The sequence below is a fragment of the Fusarium sambucinum genome, chromosome II (genome assembly GCF_050947815.1).
Source record: "Fusarium sambucinum isolate potato_lamoka chromosome II, whole genome shotgun sequence".
NCBI classification, from domain to species: Eukaryota; Fungi; Ascomycota; class Sordariomycetes; order Hypocreales; family Nectriaceae; genus Fusarium; species Fusarium sambucinum.
This window is the reverse complement of record NC_139293.1, coordinates 8830120-8847882: the sequence shown is the minus strand read 5'-3', so window position 1 is coordinate 8847882 and position 17763 is coordinate 8830120. Positions and strand designations below refer to the sequence as shown.

The 17763-nt window shown below is 45.8% G+C and overlaps 6 protein-coding genes across 6 annotated transcripts; 4 read left to right on the top strand and 2 right to left on the bottom strand.

Moving 5' to 3' along the window:
* Positions 1–544: 544 nt before the first annotated feature.
* Positions 545–3748, top strand: FSST1_009846 (uncharacterized protein; the record flags this gene model as incomplete). The annotated part of the gene is made up of 5 exons (XM_083226855.1): positions 680–768; positions 816–1100; positions 1160–1770; positions 1822–3652; positions 3706–3748. 5 exons carry the CDS (start codon positions 680–682, stop codon positions 3746–3748), a joined length of 2859 nt encoding a protein of 952 aa, XP_083085807.1.
* Positions 3749–4322: 574 nt separating this feature from the next.
* Positions 4323–6741, bottom strand: FSST1_009845 (M28 family metallopeptidase; the record flags this gene model as incomplete). Its single annotated transcript, XM_083226854.1, has 6 exons — positions 4323–4937; positions 4986–5307; positions 5357–5873; positions 5920–6007; positions 6057–6174; positions 6227–6741. 6 exons carry the CDS (start codon positions 6739–6741, stop codon positions 4323–4325), a joined length of 2175 nt encoding a protein of 724 aa, XP_083085806.1.
* A 1881-nt stretch (positions 6742–8622) lies between these two features.
* FSST1_009844 (Zn(II)2Cys6 transcription factor) lies at positions 8623–10152 on the top strand (the record flags this gene model as incomplete). Its single annotated transcript, XM_083226853.1, has 2 exons — positions 8623–9960; positions 10036–10152. The coding sequence occupies 2 exons, from the start codon at positions 8623–8625 to the stop codon at positions 10150–10152; spliced, it is 1455 nt and encodes a 484-aa protein (XP_083085805.1).
* Positions 10153–12523: 2371 nt separating this feature from the next.
* Positions 12524–13921, top strand: FSST1_009843 (uncharacterized protein; the record flags this gene model as incomplete). The annotated part of the gene is made up of 2 exons (XM_083226852.1): positions 12524–12684; positions 12733–13921. The coding sequence occupies 2 exons, from the start codon at positions 12524–12526 to the stop codon at positions 13919–13921; spliced, it is 1350 nt and encodes a 449-aa protein (XP_083085804.1).
* Positions 13922–14422: 501 nt separating this feature from the next.
* Positions 14423–16272, top strand: FSST1_009842 (general substrate transporter; the record flags this gene model as incomplete). Its single annotated transcript, XM_083226851.1, has 7 exons — positions 14423–14563; positions 14616–14673; positions 14727–15135; positions 15196–15383; positions 15430–15891; positions 15949–15985; positions 16035–16272. The coding sequence occupies 7 exons, from the start codon at positions 14423–14425 to the stop codon at positions 16270–16272; spliced, it is 1533 nt and encodes a 510-aa protein (XP_083085803.1).
* Positions 16273–16562: 290 nt separating this feature from the next.
* FSST1_009841 (uncharacterized protein) lies at positions 16563–17550 on the bottom strand (the record flags this gene model as incomplete). The annotated part of the gene is made up of 2 exons (XM_083226850.1): positions 16563–16847; positions 16897–17550. The coding sequence occupies 2 exons, from the start codon at positions 17548–17550 to the stop codon at positions 16563–16565; spliced, it is 939 nt and encodes a 312-aa protein (XP_083085802.1).
* Between the last annotated feature and the right edge of the window lie 213 nt (positions 17551–17763).

Genomic DNA, 17763 nt, shown 5'->3' with positions numbered 1-17763 from the left:
TATAGGCAACTGGATTTTGGATTTACACTGCACTGGAACTCTTCTTATTTTCTCGCACGAGGCAACATAACTATCTCTTAACTCACAATCTGATTTTCGGAAACACAGTCCTTAACAGGATTCTGAAGAATTTACAATATGCTCGTACAAGTTTGTAGCAATATTAGACACTACTAGGCTCTGATTGTTTAATATTTGAACATTGCTGCATCGATATATCCCTGTTACCAAATATACAGGCCCTGCACGTGCCATACTTGGCATCCCTCAAAGTGGCTTGCAGCCTGATCAGTGATTTGACCATTCAGCAATCTCCATGATTTTCAAGCCCCTAACTCTTTTTCAGCTCCTCCTTCATCTTCCCCGCACTTCGATTTCATCGTCTCTCATCACTGTCGAAGAACAGAAATTAATTTACTTTGCCTATCTTGACTCAATTGCCATAGCCATCTCGTCGGTGTCTAGCTCCGCATTGGCTGGAGGCTTACCGTTTCTTTTCCGTTCGAGGGCTATCTGACTAGCTTGAACGCAGCTAACTACTCCAATGGATCGTCCAATGATACGTGTCCTGTCTTTGGGTGAGTTGAGTTCACACGATATGTAAAGCGTTGTATTCACAACAGCCCTAGATGGTGGAGGGATACGCGGCTTGTCTAGTCTCTTAATTTTAGAGAATGTAATGGAACAACTGCGTCAGGAGAACGGTCTTGACCAGGTCCCAAGACCCTGCGAGTGGTTCGATCTTATCGGCGGTACAAGCACTGGAGGGTTAGTCTCTCATTCCCCTCTACTCTGACATAACTAATAGGGTCTAGAATTATTGCCATTATGCTAGGAAAATTAGGAATGACTGTTGATGAATGCATTAGAGCTTATAAGAAGGTTGCCCAACAAGCTTTCACGCCTAAATCTCGGTCGATCATCCCAGGACCACCGAGTGGTGTGTTCTCTGCCAAGCAGCTAGAAGCAGCAATAAAGCAGACAGTTAGGGAGCATTGCATAGATCCCGTGTGCGTGGAACAACGAAAAAGAGGACAGGTCACCGCTGAGACATGTCCTCACGGCGAAATGCAGTTTCGCGGTGCTTCGTCCACGAAGACGTAAGTTCCGTGGTATAGCCCTCCGCGCAGGAGGTGATAATGGCTAATTTCCCCTGAAGAGTTGTGCTAGCTATCACAAAGGACAATGTCGATACCCTTCCAACTTTGTTCAAGACATACGACACATCGGCATCTCTCGACGGATGTACCATTTGGCAAGTAGCGCGAGCGACGTCTGCAGCGACTACATTCTTCAAACCAATCAGAGTTGGTCGGGATGAAATTGAGTTCATCGATGCAGGGTTCGGATACAATAACCCGTGTGAAGTTCTCATCAGAGAAGCCAAGAACCAGTTTCCTGACCGCCATGAGATACGAGTTCTGAGCATCGGTACAGGCCTCGGAGATGTTGTGAGTATCAAAGACACAAGGATGTCTATCCTGAAGGCTTTGAAGAAGATGGCAACTACTTCTAAGAAAGTTGCATTGAGCTTAGACGAGCAATTTGGCGCGAGCGGAACGTATTATCGATTCAATGTCGAACGCGGGCTTGAAGACATTTCACTTGCTGATTGGGGCAAATCGAGCACTATCTCTTCACACACACATAATTATCTGAACGAGAACAAACGAGAGATGTCCAAGTTCGTCCAGTCTTTAAAACAGACGACCACAGTGGCAGAGACTGCCATAGAGACTCACGAAAGCCCAGTCCCTCAGGAGATAGGCAGTTAGTTTGGCCAAGGTCCAGAATGGAGCATATAGCTAATTTTGTTCAAAGATACAATTGTACATTCGATTCCATTTGACAACAACAGTAGTTTCACTGGACGTAAGGCAATTATCAACACGATCACAAACAAGCTCTTCAAGACAGATGGCTGCAACAGGGTTGCGCTTCTCGGACTCGGTGGTGTCGGCAAGACGCAGATAGCCCTGCATATGGCTCACTGGGCAAAGAATAACCTGGAAGGCTACTCCGTCTTCTGGATGCCCGCTTTCAGTATGGCAGGTTTTGAACAAGAATGTGTCCAACTCGTGAAAAGGTTGCGAATTCCATGCACTGCAAATCAAGACGCTAAAGAAGTGGTTCAACAGTACCTTAATTCTGGGTCTGTCGGAAAATGGTTCATGATTGTCGACAATGCAGATGATACGGAGGTTGTCAGCTGTTCATTATCTTCAAACAAAGGAATCTTCGATTTCTTACCGAAACATATTGATGGGCGGATCCTGCTCACGACCCGGTCCAGAAACGTTGCACTGCAATTCACAAAAGAGCTGGTGACCCTATCGAACATGGAACCCAAAGAAGCCTCCGATTTACTGAAAACATTACTGCTACCTGAGAACAATGAGACGCATGATGAAGAAATTGTCACCAGACTGTTGGAAGTCCTCACCTACCTCCCTTTGGCTATTGCGCAGGCCTCAGCGTACATTAACATGTATGAGGTATCTCTTGTCGAATACATTGACCTTTGTAATAACACGGACCAACAAAACATTATGGAACTGTTCGAACATTCATGTGAAGACAAAACCTTCAATCGCAAGTCACAGAGTGCTGTGGCCACTACTTGGTTTGTCTCTTTTGATCGCATCAGGACCTCCCACCCGTCAGCAGCTGATCTACTTTCCTTCATGGCATTCATCGAACCTCGGGCGATTCCACGATCTATTCTTCCAACCTTCAAGACAGAACAGCAAGCGTTGCGTGCTATTAGCACACTGAAAGGGCACGGCTTCTTGAGTCAACGGGGTCTTGCTCCATTATATGACATGCACAGGCTTGTTCACTTGGCGACGCGAAAATGGATAGAGCAAGCGGGCGATATAACGAGAGTTCAACAGATGGTACTTCAACGTGTCTCTGACGTTTTTCCAACCCACGACTGGCGGTACCACGAGCTGTGGCGGCAGTATCTGCCCCACGCACTGAGGCTCCTAAGCAACCCAAATGAAATTGACCCGAAATTTATCTTTTCCTTAGGTTTGGGTGTTGCCTTATGTCTACACCGTGATTTGCGGAGAAATGAGGCTGTGGTTATGCTGGAGCATATCGTCATTTTGGCTCAGACAACATTATCTCAAAGCCATGAACTTCGACGAAGATCAACCCGATGGCTTGCAATAGCTTATGAAACAAATGGACAACCGAAGAGAGCTGTCGAGATACTCGAGAATCTCGTTGAGGCTGAGGCACGGACACTGCCCGAAGATAACCTAGGCAGACAATCATCACAGCAAGCGCTTGGAAATGCGTACCTCGGTACTGGCCAGGTAAATGAGGCAGTGGCAATTCTAAAGTCTGTAGCACAGATTCAAGATAGGTCATTAGCTCCTGATGATGTGTATCGACTATATTCACAGCATTTACTCGCGGACGCATATCTTCTAGGCAACCAGCCAAAAGAGGCGATGAACATTTTAGAGCCTCTCGTCAAGGTTCAATATAGGATTTTCGGCAACGATAACCCAGATCAATTAACAACACAGTATCAGCTTGCACGGGCATACAGAGATACAAGCCAGTCAGCGAAGGCAATGGAAATCATTGAGCCTATCGTGGAGGCACAAAAGAAGCTTCTCGCTGAAGATGACTCGAGATTGTTAGCATCAGAACGCCTGCTTGCAATAGTATACATCGATACAAACCAGTCAGCGAAGGCAGTGGATATCTTAGAGTCTGTGGTAAAACTCTATGAGCGGACCCGGGCTGTAGATGACAATGACGTGCTTACATCACGGCAGACGCTTGCGGAGGCATACTATTCTTGTGGTCAAACGGACCAAGCGATCGGGATAATAAGAGATGTCATCGCGATTAGGACAAAGATATCAGATAAGAATGATCCAAACTTACAGGACGCAAATGACCTACTACAAGCATGTTATGACAGATTGGAGGACTCGAGTTGTGTACTTCAATAGAGTTTAATCGTTGAACTGTTGATTTAAGAATCTCAAAAATATAATTAGATATTCCATACACAACAGCATGATCGTAAAACCACAAAGGAAACCATTACAACACAATTCTTTTGAGAATCATAAAGAAGCGGCTTGAGAACCCAAATTGGGACGGGATCTTCTAATAAACGGGAAAGTGATGTCTTGATAGAGTTTTATAACAATACAAAACATAGCTTGTGAGGCCTTCTCATGCAAAGTCGAGCTATGTTACACCAGCAACACAAAGCCCCGTCGTATGACTATTAAACCTAAGTAATAAAGTCATCAATATTCATCATAAATTATGTCCTGTAGTCATCGTTCAGTCTATGCCCCAACCTTGAGAATCTCAGCTGCCCTCAAAACAGCCTCAGCACTCTTCTCAACCCACTCCTCAGCCTGGGTCAAGTTACCCTGATCCAAACTATCTTGCACAGCCGGGAAAACGTCCGCTCCATAACCACTATCCAGACCCGGTGCACTAACAACGTTGTAGAACGAGAACCGTCCTGGCAACAGACCAGCGCTCGCAAAACCACGGCTGAACTCTCTGAACTTGGTGTTGACAACTCCCAGAAGCACACTGTCGTTGAGAGCAAGGGCTTGCTTAGCTAGAGCATCGATGCGCTTACAGGCAGCTTCGAAAGCAGATACTGCGTCGTCAAGGGGGCTAAGATCGACAGCGTAGTCGGGGAAACGGTCTTCGAGCTTTTCTTCCAGGTCTTCGAAAATGTCACGGAGAGCAGAGCCGGCATGGGGCATGTCCCATGGGATCAAAGGATCATCGGCAATATGGTAAGTAAGTAGAGTTACGAACTGACCCATCGCGGCGTGGAGATGAAAGCCAGGGTCTGCGTAGTTAGTCATCCAGTGATGAGTGTCGTAGAGACTATGGTACGCGTAGACGGGGTCCTTGGGGCCAGGACCACCAGCAATATCGAGCTATCAAGCATTAGAACAAGGTCACAATATGACAGACGGACTTCTTACCGAGGTGATACCGTTGTGATAGAAAGCAGCGTAGTCGCTACCACTGCCCATAGCAGGTAGAACTCCCTCAGTAGCATTGAACCACGCATCGTACAATGTTGGTCCGGCACCATATCCCTCAGGGAAAATGATCTTCTTCATTGTTTCGATAGCAATGGTCTGGATTTCTCCAGATCCGACAATCTCTGCGCGTGGACCAGATACTGCTGTGTCGAGGTTGATGTAGGCGACTGTCTTTTCCTTTAGCTCAGGGAGATGGTCCTCAACCCACTCTGTGCTGCCCATGAGGCCAAACTCTTCAGCGTCCCAGGAAGCGAGAATACTGAATCATGTTAGAATCCGGAAGCAAGATCGGTGTAAAGGGGACTTACATCGTTCGGCGGGGCTTCCAGCCCTTCTCGACAAGCTTTCCAAAGGCCTTGGCCATCTCGATGAGAAGAGATCCGCCAGAGACAGCGTCAGCAGCGCCACCACCAGTCCAACCATCGCGATGGTTTCCAATGATGACATATTCATCAGCGTTAGTTCCGTTGATAGAAGCAATCACATCCCAAGCCGGTTCAAGTCTGGCGTCCATGATGTTGACAAGGTTCAGCGTAGCTCCGGGGGCAGGACCACTGTGGTAAGTCACGTTTGAGAAAGCACCCTTGTAGTTAGTTCGGTTGACTTGCTCAGCTGAGAGACCGTGCCCGTCCAGAGCGTGGAGAAGTTGAAGACCGTCTCGGGGGCTAATGGGGATGGAGGGAATCTTAGGACCGTAGGAGGTGATGTCACCGCGGGGAGCGTCCTTGGTTGATGCGTAGCCAATTGTTGAGGGGTCACCGAATGAGAGAGATCCCCAACGGGTGCTACCTCTTTGGATGGAAGAGGGGTGGCGAGCAGGGCCATCTAGTATTGTTAGGGTGATAGATAGACTGGGACGTAGTTCACAAACCTGGGTATGGGAGATAGCCGTTCTCTTCGGTAATCTCGCCGTCCTCGAGAGGATCAGTGTACAGGATCGTGCCAATCATACCGTGGGCCTAGACTTTGTTAGCCTAGTGAACTTCAATATCTTAGAATTACACTGACCTCGGCATTCTTGATCTTGACACCACGGTTCGCGCCACCATATTGTGCTAGAGCAATCTTGCCCTCAAGCTCAACGCCGAGATCCTTGAGCTTCTTGTAGTCCTCACGAGAACCACGTCTGTACATACAGTTAGCTCCAGTCATAAGACTCTGGTATCTGACTCCCTTACCCTACGTAGACGTATTCAGCATTGACCTTTCCACTACCCGAGAGTGCGTGATACGCCGGCTTCTCATTTGGGTTGCTTGTCTGAGCATCAACATCAAGAGCATCCTCAAGTCTCTGAACTTCATGCGCTGATCCATCCGCGCGGTTCAACGTGAGGGTACTCTCAATTGGCTCCGTGTACCAAATCCAGTACTCATCAATCCAAGACTCCCAGCCGTTCTCGATCCACTTCTGCTGCGTCCACTCAGCCTGAGATCGGTTGTGGCCTGCTAGACGGTATCCTGAGGAGTAGTAAAGTGACCAGTCAGAGATGCTATTGTTGTCAAACGAGTTGACAAGCATGGTCTCTGTCTCCGTGAGAACAGGTGGAAATGGTACGACTTCTCGCTTAACATGTCGGCTGTGAGAAGTACGGGCATTTCGCTTTGAGCGGAGATGAGCCAGTTCGTCTTTGTCTGGAAGACAGGCGTAGACACACGCCGCGGCGACGAGATATGATGCCAGAGTCCTCGACATGATGAAATATCACGATTGTCAAGATCCGTGACGAGGCATTGTTGCTCCACAGGAAGTATCTAGCTATTTATACAAATATCCCTCTTACGTATAACCGACTTGGCCCGTCACTATCCAACAAGCGGGGAAGAGCAACTTACACGATAAGCTAGGGCTTACACCGCTTGACACTTCTCCAAAAGAGGAATGTGAAGCTTCGAGATGCGGAGAAATGTTCGATAAGCTTGGTGCGTCATTGCTTGGCATCGCGTTATAGGTCTGCTCACCTTCCCACTTGGGGAACGATCCGCGCAACGTCGCATTTGGAAGGATGAAAAATGATGAGAGGCGGGGTTGGTAAAGAACTTTTGGTTGATATAACCGGTAGTCCCGCGAGGTTATTATGTTTAAGCTTGTTTTTGGGTTTGTTTCAAGCGGGGAAACTCACTATCAGTTGAATTTATCTAGGAGGGACAGAAGATATTGGTGATCTACCATGACTAGCAACTAGGGACACTGATTCGACAATAAATGAATTTCACAATTGATATCTTCTAACATCAAGATACGACAACCTAGGATAGTATCTTGGAAGTTAACAACGTCAATATAAAGATAGGACCTAGGGTAAATACACAGAGCCTGCCGTTCTGTTCGACGGTAGCAGCACTATCCAAGGTCAATTACTACACCGTTCAGTAGCTCAGTAGCGAATGTGATAACTCTACAGATTATTCATGTAATGGCTTGAGTTGAAGCCTCTCAAAGGCTGTAAATGCACTGGACGCACGAAAGGTCGATGTTGAACAATACTGTATCGACTCATGAATTCGGTAGCATCTGTGGAGTCAAGCCACCAACAAATAAGCTCATGATGCTTGACCGGATATTATACGGCAATAAAGATGGCTTCTCTGCTGATTAAGCAAGCTACCTACTTGTGTTTTTACACTCGTAGAGATGCAAATGCATATTTTGTTTCAGGTCCAGGGTAACCTTAGCGGCCATCGAATTCCGTGAGTTAATACAATGAATAATGAGACGCCACAGACCTGTTCCCTCAGCTATTATAGAAAGTCCGAGTATGAAATAGATCTGTAGACAACAGAGACTACAGTGATGCTATTGTGCCAGCGAACAAAGGACCTACAACGCAGTAAGAATCATGCCTCGGGCCAAGTATTACTCTGGTCAAAGGAATATTTAGTTGGGCAATATCCACTTTGCTTCTTCATATTTCAGTCATAAAACATAAATGAGGTATTGTTCGAAGTAGCTATTCAGGATTGGTTATATGCATCGTTCCGGTTTTACCAAGAATTTGTGACTTCTGGGTCTTGAACCTGACATATTCGTTTATACACTGCTCTTGGTGGTTTCACTCATGGAAATCTACACTAGAAGTACCGTTGGGTAATTTTATCGTTTCGAAAAGAACGATGAGTTAGGAAAGCCAACAAAAATTCCATTGAGCAGGAAAAATCATATTGAAAGTGGCCTAGATAGGGCGTTTCTGCCTTCTTTATACCATGCTGGTGTCAGATAACAATGATGGAGCTGTCGTTCTACGATCCCAGGATAGCATTTTGAATAGGGCACAAGTATTTGGTACAATTGCCAATATCTACTGTCGCGAGTTGCCAGGTCGGTCCAAGTGTTTATGTTGTGTCTAAATACTTTGGCTATGCGAAGGTGGAAGGTACCCTATATAAACTGTAGAAAATAGGTTAGTAGCTTTTCAACATTCATTTAATCCGAGATGGTAGGGATGGCGGATAATCCAAATTCCGGGAGTCCGTCTTGACAGGTAGGGAACATCGTTAATCGGTGGAATGACTGCCCGTCCCCTTATTTTCGCGCGTCCTCATCTTACTAAAGACTGGGTCCAATCGAAACAGCACAATGAGATTTCCAACGGCTTGCTCGAGATGCAGAAACAGACGCAAAAAGTGTTTCCAAACAAAACCCGGGGGTCCGTGTGATGCCTGCGCTAAGAAGCGCCATCACCAGTGCTCACTCGTCGAGGCTCCTCTACCGCTATCGCGTATCTCTTCTTTAGTCGAACGCAATGATCTGCACCCACAATCTTATCTCTCACATGACCTTATTGAAGACCTTGTGGAGAATTATATTCACTATATACTTGACAGACCTCATACTCTGTTCCATCTACCCACCTTGCGGGCTGCGGTTAGAGATGGTCAGTTGGGAGATGGCTTGCTCTTCGCTATACTCGCATTTGGCTGTCGGTTCCATAATAAGCCTGAGACAGCCTCTCTTGGGCCTACTTTTATGCAAAAGTCAAAACAGATATTGAAGCAAGATATGGAAAACATTTGTCTTGAGAATATCCAGACCTGCGTCCTGCTTGCAAATTTGTCATCGTCGTCAAAGAATCCAGAATCAGAAGCGCTATTCGTCACCCTTGGCATTCGTATGGCTGAAATCCTTGGTCTAGATCGTTCGGATCCGGCTGACTCAGAGGTTCTACGCGAGACAAAATGCAGGGTGTGGTGGACTTTGTTCATGGCAGACCGCTGGAGTTCTATAGGCCGTGGCCTCCGTCGCGCCATGCCTGATTTTGATCAGGAGACTCCCCTGCCAATGGATGAAGATGTTTTCCATCATATGGATGTTGACCAAGGTAGTGAGAGACGTCCCCCGCGTCCACGTGTACTGGGACTCTGGGCGTACAACATCATGCTTGCACGACAGTTGGGGCCTATCCAAACATTGAACAAACAATGGGGTCAAGAGGGCATCTCTGAAGATTACGTTATGCAACGCGTCGCGGATCTAGCACAAGGCCTACGGCTTTGGGAAGCAGGACTCCCTGAAGGGAAGAAAGCGACAGAGGAGAACCTTCGAGCACATAGTGCCAAAGGCCTCGGAGGACCATTCCTCGCCATACATACAGGCTACCACCAGCATTTCGTACTTTTGCTTTTTAGATTCTTAGATCTCAATCGGACCCAGACACCGGAGACGATCGAGTACGCCGAGCTTTGCAAGCATCACGCAAGTTCGATAAGTCACCTCGTCAAGCTCTCTCGCCAAGTTCCCAATTGTGAATTGGTGTTTGGAGGAGTGGGTTACATGACAGCTGCCTCTTCTGCAGTTCTACTGCATACGCTTGTGTTTGGTCAGCAAGATGACACGGCTGGTATCCGAGCCCAGTTAGAGTCTAACTATGAAGCCATCCATGAGCTTCAAAAGTACTGGCCTTCGATTCAGAACTCAGTAAGTAGAGAAGCCCCAAATCAGTGGTTAAGTTCTGACATAGATAAGATAAAACGTCTTGAAGTATTCCAAAAGACTTGCACAAGACCCGGCGCGATGCAAACTTACAAGTTCGATAAGTGGATGGTGAGATTTTTGGTAGAACACCATCTGCCACTAGATGAGCCTGAAGGTAGCTTATCTCAGGTATAACAAACATTAAGGAAAGAAGCTAAAAACAGATTCTAGAGTAAATTCTCGCGACGATCGTTATTCATATGGTATTTCTTGGCGGTGTTGTTTTGTAAGCATGTTTGTTCCGATATTTTGTTGAATTGGTCTTAGTGGTGGCTTGTAAAATGGTGGGATATGAGACAGCAGGGTGTCTAAACCGTCAAGCAGTCTCAAGCCATACTTATAGAGCTCAAGTCATTGTATATAAAAGGCACTAGAAACTGGACTGCCTGTCATCAGATATTTGTCGCCTATTTATTAAGTTGAAGTTTTACACGATTACGTTCCGCCCACAAAACGCGTAAAGAATACGCGTATAGACTCAATCCATTCATGCTAACCCAAGGACTATATACTTAAGCATTCGCCTTCCAAAATTACTTCTGATGGAAACCCACGCATTGATCAAGAACACAATCTTGCCCCTTTGCCCGTCTCCAAGCCTGAGTGTTTCCTGGTATTCCCACAAGTGTCAGCTTGTCCTAGGGTAGTTCTCATAAGTGGAGTCAACGTCGGGATATGCTTCTTACTCCGACGGCGGGGAAGCGTCGGGAAAAGCGTCAAAACCAACACCCCTGCAACCTTGTGATTGTGGATGTCAATCTTAGTCTGACAGTGGAAAACGTCGGAAAAAGAGCCAAACCCGACGCCATGTGATTGTGGGGATCAACGTCGGGGAAAGCCTCAAAACCGCGGCTCTTGTGAATGTGGCGGCATGGTATGGGAGTATTCAGCTTTGACACTGCGGTAAATCTGCAAATGGTTTTATTTTTCTAAAGTTCCTTTCTTTACCCCAGACGATTCTTCAATTCTGTCAAGAGTGATCTGCAGATTGAAGTCTAGACTGTCTGTATGAAGTGAATGCGCGGCGCAGAGACAAACCCTGTAGTGTAACTCTTTGGGTATGCATATGAAGACACAAGTGTCAGCTACGACATGGAATTTTTACTATCAAGCAATAAGTCCTCAACTGGAACGAAATTCCACATATAGTAGTCTTTCTGAAGGGGCATTGTTCAAAGAGGGTGAATCTATGGATAGCTGCTACTGGGAAAGTATTGCCGCTACGCCCCTGTCCAAGTAGATCATCTCATTTTTTCACAACAGCGCCATAAGGCTACCGATAATGATAATCAGATCGTCCGGTTTCAAGCCGTACATACATCTATTGGTGCATTTATTTATATAAGACGGGGATCTGCCTCTTAAGTCAGGGAGGGTCATATCATGCTCAGCCTTATGTGCACATAAGCGAGTACGAAACGCACTCCTGGAAGCAGGGTCCCCGCTCCAATGAGGTCTGGGGGACATGGCGCAAAGACTAACAACCCACACAGCGCGCCCGTTCAGAAATTCCAGCCGCACTCTAGCTACGTGCTTGCTTCTGGTGCTTCCCAGTGCCGTCTGCAAGCAAGGATTAAATCCTGGGGAGCTGGGGCCAGGAACAAAATTGGACTTGTATGGAATGTACGGTAGGTTGGGGTCCTAAATGCAATGCTACCCTTGTTTTTCTCGCTGATCGCTACTCACAATATGGAAGATGTCCTTACCATCAACCCTCCTCTTCTGTCCTTTTAACAAATTAAATCACCAAGTCAACTTTGGCTACGGAGTATCTCACTGCATATAACATGACCTGTTCATCCATGCCACACGTACATAAGCGGCAAATCTTAGTATATGCACGGCCGTTGACACGAGTAAGGAAAGCCCTTGTTGGCTCTGAAACGTCTAGCTCGTATAAGAAGGAACTAGAGAAAAAGCCGTCATAATAAAAAATGCAACTCCAGTGTACATAGTATGTTACAGTGCATCTCGGAATTAACCGCAGCACTGACTTGCCCTGTATAGAATGATCCCTGCCCTGGTAGATCGCTTAGTCTATTCCTAACCTAAACCGTCCAGATTGGAAAATTCGTTCCGACTCTTTGACAGTTGCGAATTTCATTCATGACGACTTAGGTCGAGCAAAATAAACCGGCATCCTAGTTTGGTGTAGTAAAGAACATTCTACATGCGCCACAATTAGCGGCTTTGAACTAAACAAGGCTAACATCATCCAATTAATTTGATGCCTTAGATTCAAGGATAGAACGGTATGTGTTAGCTTCTCGTATATATTAAAGAGCACTCTTTCCTTCTCAATCACTTCTAGAGCCTGATCATTATTTATGATAACAGTCTTATAATCTATAGGCTTCATTGTAGCTGTTTGACTGTTACAAGATTTACATCTCATCCCATCTACCACAAGGTATGTATTCAACGTATAACCCAGGACTTTCTAAAACTTACCTTCATCAGAACCAACGTCCGAGATCAGACTTGTGCCAAGCGTGTATTTGCCGCTATGCATCCCTCATATAGATCTGTCAAGCCTCGATCTCTATCGTCTTCACCAGACTCTACGTCATCAGAGGGGCCAAGAAAGGCCAATAGAGCCTGTGAAAAATGCACACGCACCAAGAAGAAATGCGACAAAGCGTCACCTAGCTGTTCACGGTGTAGGAGGTATGCAATGACCTGTCCATCTTGGACTTCCGATAACTAACTTCTTAGACTTAGGAATAAGTGCTGCTATGACTATATCTTCACCCCTTCAGTCACTGCTGTGATAAGTCCTGAAAGCTTGGCAAACTCCCCCCCTGGGAGTGGACTCATGCAGGACACGTTCACGCCATTCCTTGACATTTCCAGCTCTATGATCTTAAGCCTACTATCACCGAACCATTCTGTTCAGCACTACTTGGAAACTATAAATCCATACCTCACTATAGTTCATCCAGAACTCTGGGCTATCCGCACTAATAATTTCGGATTCGACTCCATTGCCGACCAGGAGCTTCAAAACCCTGCTACTGCCCTTTTGGCTGTATGTATGCAACTACTTTCTCGCAACGATGATTCAGTGGAATCGATGAGTATCAAAGAAGAGGGTATTGACATGCCAACTTATCGGGCTGCCAAGCAAATCTTAAGCATCTTGCGGACCCTTGATACACCAAGTATCGAGCTTATTCAATGCTCTCTTTTGCTTGCATTCTATGAGTATAGCCATGAGGATCTAGCACGTGCTTATGTCAGTATTGGAGATGCTAATACTATGGCTTCAATCCTGCAGGTGGGCCCTGGAAAATACCTTGAGGTTGAGCAGGAGTCCTATATTCCGTATGAGGAAGAAGAACGTCGCTGTGTTTACTGGAGTCTCTTTGTGCTCGATTGCCTGATCCAAACGGATTATTCTTTTACTCATATGTCGGATCAGATACCATGTCCAGTCGTATCTCCTCCCACCGCCGATGACCTTCTACCGACGAATCAATTACCTTGGTACGACGAGGAACAGTCTACCTGTTATGTCACTCAAAGATATCCTGCAGATACCGCGTTCTCAGTCCCTGTCGGGATTTTCCAGAGGAACTGCCAGTACGCTATGCTCTATGCTCGAACATCTCATCCAGGTCGATCCGCCTACAAGTTTGCGTGTTCTACTACCACCCCATTATCCTCAAAACGATATCATTCACCTATGAAGTGGTCCATTTCTTCCCCCCCGCTACTTTCCGAGAATTTTATATCAGAAGAGGAACCTGATTGGTTTGGATGTCTGAGTCCATTTGGCGACGATACATCTCTTCTATCATTTCAAAAGGACATTGACGACTTGATATTGCAGAATGATGAGAAATTGGAGAAACATATATTGCATTCAAGAGAAAGCACTGTGCAATTTAGTGTCAGTTTATAATAGCAGCGTGACTTATAATAAGAAAAGTATGTTCCTATTAAGTGTCTACCATGATGATGCGCGTGACATCACACAGTATACTTGCACCCCATCCATTTCGACTACCAGTTCCTTGTTGTATAAAGACATCAAGGAGGCTAGAACATCCAGTGACGAAATGGAACATGCTGAGAGAGCTTACGGGACAACAATGTACTGCATAAGCTTAGTACCATCTTCCCCCCACCAAAACGAGGCGATCAGAAGCTGAAATGTAACGCTCTGCTGGTGCATTCGCCACCTGGCCAATAGCCGGCGGAAAAATGTTGGACTATGCAACTAGAGAATCTTCAGGAGACAGGCTAAATCTGGGGGCGGCCGCTACTAGGCATGCATTAAGTTTCTGGGCCTAGGCCTTAGTAGTGGATCCCTGCCTTGCAATATACATAAATAAACTGCAAAGCCTCGTTTCAATTAACGACTTTTCCCAATTCAACGCCATTCGAGTAATTCCTGCCCATTATGCTCTTCAAATCGAAGAAAGCGAACCTGTGGTTCTGTTCTCTTATTGCTTGCACTTGCATGGCTGTAAATGGTTATGATTCCTCTACTTTCAACGCAGCGCAGGGATCAGTTCATTTCATGAACTACTTTGGCAATCCCGTATATTCCCATCCCACCAATATATCCTTGACTTGAACTAATTAACGACCAGTCTCCAAGTACTATTGGTTCGGTAAATACCGCCATGGCTGTTTGTGGTATCATAGCAGGTAATTCCCCATGGTTCAGGGCCATCGGATTAATTCTAACATTCGTCTTTCAGGCGTTTTCTTCTCAGCCCCAAATTCCGACCGATTCGGCCGTAGGTCGACTATGTGGATTGGTGCCATATTTGTTATTATCTCAACTTTTATTTCAACATTTACACCTCCTGTCATTGGTGGCTTCATCGCTAGTCGTGCCATCACGGGTTTTGGTCAGGGATTGATGATGCCGGCTGGACCGGTTTATGTCAATGAAATAGCACCGGCTAATCTTAGAGGTACTATCATGAGCTTTTGGCAGCTCTCCTTTGCTGTAGGATCTTTCGTCGCATATTGGATCAACTACGGGTGCTCCGAAAATACGGAGAGTCTCGGAGATTGGGATTGGAAGATTGTTATGATCCTTCAAATATTCTTCCCTATTATCATCATATCGGGACTTTTCTTCTGTCCTGAGACTCCAAGATGGTATGTCATTGGGTACCCTACTATCTGATGATCTGTTATGTGATGCTTATGAGACTACAGGTATATCCAGAATGACAGACTTGAAGAAGCTTACCAAGTCCTCCTGGAAGTTCGTGAGAACCCAGATGTCATTGCCAAAGAGATGGAGGAGATACATCAAGCCATTTCATTTGAAAAACAACAGACAAACGGCACTTGGGCCCGATACAAGTTGCTGTGGACGGATAAATCTGTGAGAAAGCGCATTTGTAAGTTTTCTTTGTCCTATACATGCACATCATCTGACTTGACTAGTCCTCGCGGCTGGCATCAATATTGGACAACAGCTTACCGGCAACAACTCCCTCGCAACCTACTCTACCATCATTTACAAAAAGGTCTTTACTTCAAACAGCCAGATACAGCTTATCAACGCTTTGGCTGGAACGTTTAATATTCTTTTTACTCTGAATGCCACATGGATGACGGATTACCTGGGACGAAGGCCCCTCCTTCTCATTGGTGTTGCTGGTCTGGCAGTCTGCATGTTTTCAGTCGCTGCCGTAGTTACCGAGACCCCAACTCTCGAAGATGGATCCAAGTCTTCCAGCGTGGGTATCGCGACTGTCTTCTTGATGTTTTTGTTTGCTTTCTTCTTCAAGCCTTCTTGGGGTGCGACCGTGTGGATATGGACTTCAGAGATCTTTTCCATGAACGTTCGTGCGCAAGCTGTTGCCATGACCACTCAATGCCAGTCCATCGCAAGTATCATCCTACGTTAGTTCTCTCTCTCGCTGTAATCAAAGTGTTGATCCACTCTAACAAATATTGCAGAACAAATTTTCCCCATCTTTCTATCTAATCAAGGATTGTAGGTTACTCCAACCCTTGCTGGAATCTCAATGCTAACTTTTTGGTAGCTACGCTATGTACATGTTTGGTGCTATTAATGTGGTTCTCTTCGTTTTCGTTTGGTTTTGTATCCCGGAAACCAAGGGTGTGTCTCTGGAGCATATGGATGCCCTGTTTGGTGGCGTAGATCACACGGAGGGGGGAGCTTTCATGGTCACTGAGAAAACTGTCGACGATGGCAAAGTTTCTGGCCAGGTCTTAGATATCTCTGAGGTCCCTCGGGCTAAGTCTGGTAGTCCAGTGTGATGACCCCAATGTATTCAAGACGTAGAATAGCAAGGGCTAAATAGTTATCTCTTAGTTGAGTCAATAAAGGCTTTATGAAAAGATAGTCTGTAACTGAATAGGTAGTTCACCTGTCTAGAAACCCAACTGTTACAGGTAGCATTATAAAATACAAATAAAATCTTCTTCTTCATATTGACTACTTAGTATTGGCTAGAAGCATTTCCCAAACAATCTGCCACTTCCAGACTTTCAACCTGGCATATTCGTTGATACATTCCTCTAAGGAATCCTGGTCGTGGAAACTTGGACTAGGAGTTTGCAGTCTTTCTTCTTTTTGTGCCTTGTCTTTTCCTTTTTCTCACTCCTGCTTTTGTATCTTTCGTCGTCTTCGTCGCCGCAATTAAAACCACACGCGATTGACCCATCGTAGCTCCCTTCTTGTTCGCTTGCTGTTTCACAATATTTTGGCTTCCAACACTAGTACTCGCAGTCTTCTTCTTCTTCTTGTTTTTCTTCTTGGGAGGCTCTTGGGGTCCGGTACTCTTGGGGAGCCTTTCGTCTTTTGACGCAACGTTTAGCTCGATTCGCGCGTGCTACTCACTTATCATGTGCTGATCTTGCTTCATAGGCTAAGTCTTATACCTTGAGGAGTTCCATATGTTTCAAGTCTTTTTCATTCTTAGTGATACGCCATGTTATGGTAATTGTAGGAATTTTGTATCTTGTCGTCCATAAAGATATTTCATCGTGTGGCCAAATTTCGTACATGAACTCACAGGCGTCCCCTTTAACGGTGGGATGGACAACTATTATACTCCCTACAGCTTTGTTGCCCAGTTGGCCTTTAATAATCGGCTCCTCGACAGTCTGATAGTATGTCCGTCCACTTGGGTTGAATCGCTGAGGCGGAGGCTGGGACAGGACAGTCACGCAATCTCCTTGCGAGATGTACCAAGCGAAAATGACAGAAGCCCCATGGAGGTATCTGGCAGAAGCCTTGCGCTTTCTAGGAAGCCCCGAGTCTGAAGGGTTGATAAGTTGTCCCAACGCAGTTGTTAACGTTTGGTAGTTGTGCTGATCGGCCCATTGTTGGGCTGTTTCACGCAACATGCCGCTCCATAAGACTTGACGGTTTGGGACACATGAACTTTGGAATTGCTGACATATATCTTTAGCGTCTTGTTTAGTGAGCCAGAGCTCTGTAAGTTGTCGTATCGTCGGCGGTAATGACTCCGGCCGAAGACTGTGAACATTACGTTGTGCTGTGTCCTTCTTGGAAGTTATCTTTTTTGTCATTGTTTAAAAATGATTCAAGTGCGTTACTCCTACATTTCGGCCAACAACAAGTCTTTTATAAAGATAGTGATGTCAGGATGCCATCATTGAAGTGATAGGTATTGTAACGGGTCTATTGAACCTTGATCTCCAATTTGGCTAATACATCAACACCAGCGACTCACACGGAGGCAGTGATTGGTCGTAAACTGACAAAGAGCGGGGATATCTTTA